Source organism: Sinocyclocheilus rhinocerous, unplaced genomic scaffold, assembly GCF_001515625.1.
Source record: "Sinocyclocheilus rhinocerous isolate Xijiao unplaced genomic scaffold, SAMN03320098_v1.1 scaffold1402, whole genome shotgun sequence".
Taxonomy (NCBI): Eukaryota; Metazoa; Chordata; class Actinopteri; order Cypriniformes; family Cyprinidae; genus Sinocyclocheilus; species Sinocyclocheilus rhinocerous.
This window is the reverse complement of record NW_015640486.1, coordinates 109780-114232: the sequence shown is the minus strand read 5'-3', so window position 1 is coordinate 114232 and position 4453 is coordinate 109780. Positions and strand designations below refer to the sequence as shown.

General features: G+C 41.1%; 1 protein-coding gene across 1 annotated transcript in view; it reads right to left on the bottom strand.

Annotated features, from left to right (window-relative positions):
* LOC107753223 (ribosomal protein S6 kinase alpha-6-like) overlaps positions 1-4453 on the bottom strand; it is a 27746-nt gene that overhangs the window by 5946 nt on the left and 17347 nt on the right. The window contains exons 11-15 of the mRNA XM_016569346.1: positions 3259-3347; positions 3108-3172; positions 1817-1919; positions 1607-1731; positions 1399-1521 (exon numbers count right to left, since the gene is read on the bottom strand). Coding sequence (XP_016424832.1) covers positions 1399-1521; positions 1607-1731; positions 1817-1919; positions 3108-3172; positions 3259-3347 — 505 coding nt within the window. The remainder of the gene's footprint in view (positions 1-1398; positions 1522-1606; positions 1732-1816; positions 1920-3107; positions 3173-3258; positions 3348-4453) is intronic.

The following is a 4453-nucleotide window of genomic DNA, read 5'->3' as shown; positions in this document are numbered from 1 at the left end:
ACCAAATTCGGGGGATCCCTTCAGCTCGAGGAACCCTCTCGAACGCGAATCGAGTGTATGTCTAGAGGCCCTCTTTCGAATGAGACCACCCCCGCGTCGATAGCCCCGGGGTTCGTGTGTTATGGGTGGTTAAATTCGCGGTCCGATGCCGACCGATCTAGCGATCCCGGGGGGCTACAGACACGCGGAGGGTGGCGTTCGAGAGGGCTCCTCGAGCTGAAGGGATCCCCCAATTTGGTGGAGATCCGCCGGCGCATTTGCGAGATAGTGTCACCAGTCAACACTTTCATGTACTATAATATACACAAAGAATATCGGCCGATATATCGATATCGGACTTTTTTTTTACCCCCTAATATCAGTTTCGGTATCGGCCCCAAAAAACCCATATCGGTCGGGCTCTAGTAAATATATCAAAACTTAATTTTTGATTAGTAACATGCATTGCTAAGAACTTCATTTGAACAACTTTAAAGATGATTTTCTCAATATTTAGATTTTTTTTGCTCCCTCAGATTCCAGATTTTCAAATAGTTGTATCTCAGCCAAATATTGTCCTATACAAACCATACATCAATGGAAAGCTTATTTATTCAGCTGTCAGATGTATAAATCTCAATTTAAAAGAAATTGACCCTTATGACTGGTTTTGTGGTCCAAAGTCACATATAATGAATGTAATACAAAGCTTCTCTCTAGAGCTATTTTTTTCTAGCTGACTATAATTTATGTACAATGAATGTCTTTCCTGAGGTAAATGTGACTTTACATGACATTGTTCACGTGTTTTATTGACGTCTTTCTGTGGCGGAAAAAAAATTGAGTGTCAAATTTCTTTCAACACTTTTCTGATGTTCATTCGTGTTTATTTTTTGCTATAACTAGTAGTAAAGAGGAACAGATGATCGGTGCACCAGCAAACGCCTCAGAGCGTCAAAGCCACATTTATAGTTTGTATTTTTTGAAATTTGAATTTGAAAGCTGATTAAAAGTAACAAAGCACAAAACATTGTGATTATCGGATATAACAAGATGAATGAATGGACTTGAAAACGTGAAATATTTCCAAGCACTGTCCTCCAAAGCAAGATTTTGCATGGTGCAGTTTCTTCTAATAATCCCAGATCACATATAATATTTTACTGCATAATTACAAACAGATATATACAGTTAGGTCAATTACTGTCGGCAGTGTGGGATTTAGCTTATCCTGCCAGAAAAGACCATAAACATGATAGTTCATGCCTGCAGTAATAATTAGGCTAATTAACAAACATGAATCTTAAAAGCTAAAAATGCCTGAGCAAATCAAGACTTTTTGACTAGGCAGGAGATTTAGTCGCAGACGCAGAACTACGCAACAGGTATTAATTCTACACACGGCTCAAAGTGTCTCACCTTCACAGCAAACTCCATGGCGGTGACCCTGTGTATGCAGCGCTTGCATATGGAGTAGGAACCCACGCCGATGTCCTCCTTCAGCTCGTACACGTCTACAAACTGAGCCGAGCCTCCGTGCATCTGACACCGCACACACACACACACACACACATAAACAATACATACACAGCTCACTGAAATACAGAGAGATAGATGAGTGATTTACCTGCACTATGGGGAGAATGTTGACTAGCGGGGCACTTTTGCTGTCCTCCAGAGAGACTGGAGCTACAAAACTGAAGCCTTTGAAGAGCTGGTGAGCGTTTGCACTGGGGGGAATGCCTGGAGAATCTGTCCAACACACACACAAAACACAAGTCAAGCAGGAATACCTGAATACATCAGCACTCGCTCTCGTGTGGTCTCTCTATTGCACCTTTGGGAGTTTTGGCTGTGAATTCTGGGTCGAAGCAGAAGGTGTCGTCTGGTCTCCCTGTAGCAGGTTTGAATGGAGGCTGAAGTTCTCTTCGGTACAGTTTCTACAATCACAAACAAACACATGCTACTCATATAAAATATACTTAAACTGACACATACAAACAGGTAAAGGCTGACCATTAGCCAGACTGAATTCAACAAGAAACGGCATTAACAACCCATGGATTTCTGAGTGTAGCAACACAATCTGGACTGGATTTTATTTCTAATGACAATGAGTCAGAGCTGAACGCAAGCTTGCAGTCAAAGCATCTCTTACATTTGCTTTTCAAATCTTTCCTTATTTGGCATTACTTTTCATCATGTCATGCAATCTTCATTTACATTCATGTTAACAAGCCGAAATTACAATTTCAGAAAGGCTGCATTACCTACAACAGTGACCTAAAAGAAAGAGCCACGCAAGTTACATTTTAATTGAAGATTATAAAGATTTTTTTTTCCCTTTGGAATAAAATAAGATGCTTTTACATGTACAGACTATGCAAATTTAAACACATTTTTCGGTTTAGCGCTTATATGTGATCCGTACCTGTTAAGAAACACCGGTACATCAGCTCTGGGAATTTCACAAGATTAGAAGTAGCATTATTGCACATTATCGAGCTCAGTTTTGACACTATGTGCAAACAAAGTCATAGGATTAATGGGTTAGGATGCTCTGACACAACAAGGCTGCTGTGAAGCAGTGCATCAGAATGAAATCACTTTGATTGCTATCAGTTCTCTCTGAAATTGCCTGCAGCTGTCATGATGTGCCTTCAGTCGACGGACGTCTCCATTTCTGATGCGCTGCTGAGCTACTCCAGCAGAGTCAAATGCTTGACGGTCTCAAAATGATTTTATTCATCAAACTGGACAAAAAGTGAAGTCCATCTGAACTTTTAAATGTATGAAGCAATACAGAAAAATGACACAAAGCCATATGCACATGTGGTATGTTTCAGCAGAAAAGACAATTCACAGTTTTGCTAAAAAAAAAAAGTAAGAGCAGGAACGTGAACGGTCTCATTCTGATCTGATGCTGACTAACTGTAATCTGTGACTGAGGCGGGTTGTACTGATGAAGCTCTCTCTCTCTCTCTTCATGGTCAGTGCATCAGCGTTTGGTCTCTCAGACGCTCCTGACGGTGATCATTAGTCAAACACAGCAGGATCTGGCTCAGTGATGGAGGACAGGGCACTGCACTGAGAGAAGTGTGTAATGCTGGGATAAGAGATATACTCACATTCCAGTCGATGGTGGAGAAGAACGCGTGTCGTTTGATCTCCTCCACTCCGTCAGGACCCGCTCCTGGAACAGAGTACACCACAGTCGGTTTCCATTACAATTCAACAAGCCCTGGCCTAGTGTTTTCATTCACACAACAGGTGACTTACCTAAACGGTTCGTTGGATTTCTTTTGAAGAGCATTCGTAAAAGACTTTGTGCTTCCAGACTTAGAAACTGTGGCATTCCCAGCTTTGCTCTGAGGTGCAGAAAAGTCACAACATTACCAGCATTTTATGTGCACAGTCATCATGACCACTAAACAAATGAACGGTGTCTGTTGTTGGTTCTTCAGTTTGCCAGTCAACCTCATTTCTATCTGGCAGCCTTGACTAGGGATGTTCATTTCGGTTATTTTTCCTAACCGACAACCGACGCTTGTTAACCGATTATTAACAGTTAACTGTAGCGAATCAGCTCATGGGGAAATATGAATAATTAATCATAACTAGTTATAATTAATTATAAATATTTAGATCCGCTGTAGATATTTACTTGACCTCTCAGGGTCAACTGTCTGTCAATTCTAAGAACGTTAATTTCCTGGTTAAGGGAAATAACTTTCTTACTGTACAACTCTACACAGAGCCTGTAGCATAAATCTGCATGATTAAGTGACTCCAGTTATGAGCAAACAATGAACAACGTCAAGTGTAATACAAGTAAGACTTTATTAACTATATAAACACTTAAACTAGTCTTACATACACACACGCACACACACACACACGCATACAGTTGGTATATGAAAGGGTTAAAGCTTAAGCAGTAAAGAGGAGAGAAATAAGGAATGAAGTTATGGAACCATTTGCATATTCAGCAGATTTACAGCCTGAAGGGAACATCAGATTCTTAGTTCAAACACACCTTTGTAAAAAGGTGCAAATGATACCTAATGTATCAATTAATAAGACTAAGTTTGATACTTGCACGTCTCGTCTGTCTGACAGAGATTCCTGATGCAATCTGAAGGCTCAAGTTGATGTTTGCTGAAGTTGGTTGATGGAAAAGAACCAGTTTGAGTCAGATTATCTTGGTGAATGGAAAGTCAAGGCCCGAGGCCTTGCACAAAATGTAGGGAGTCCTGGAGCGTTGTAGCTCACATTTTCATCTTCTCAGAATTCAACCAAACCACCGACTCCGGGACGGGTCACTGATGTGAGGCCTTTAGGTCTGAGAAGATTCACGCCTCTCAAGATGGGCTTGTCCAATGAGAAAGGCCGGAATCCCAAGTGGGAGTTTGGAAATACTGGGGAGTTTATGACCCTTTGTGTGGAAGCATGGTAATTTGCATATGGAACTCGA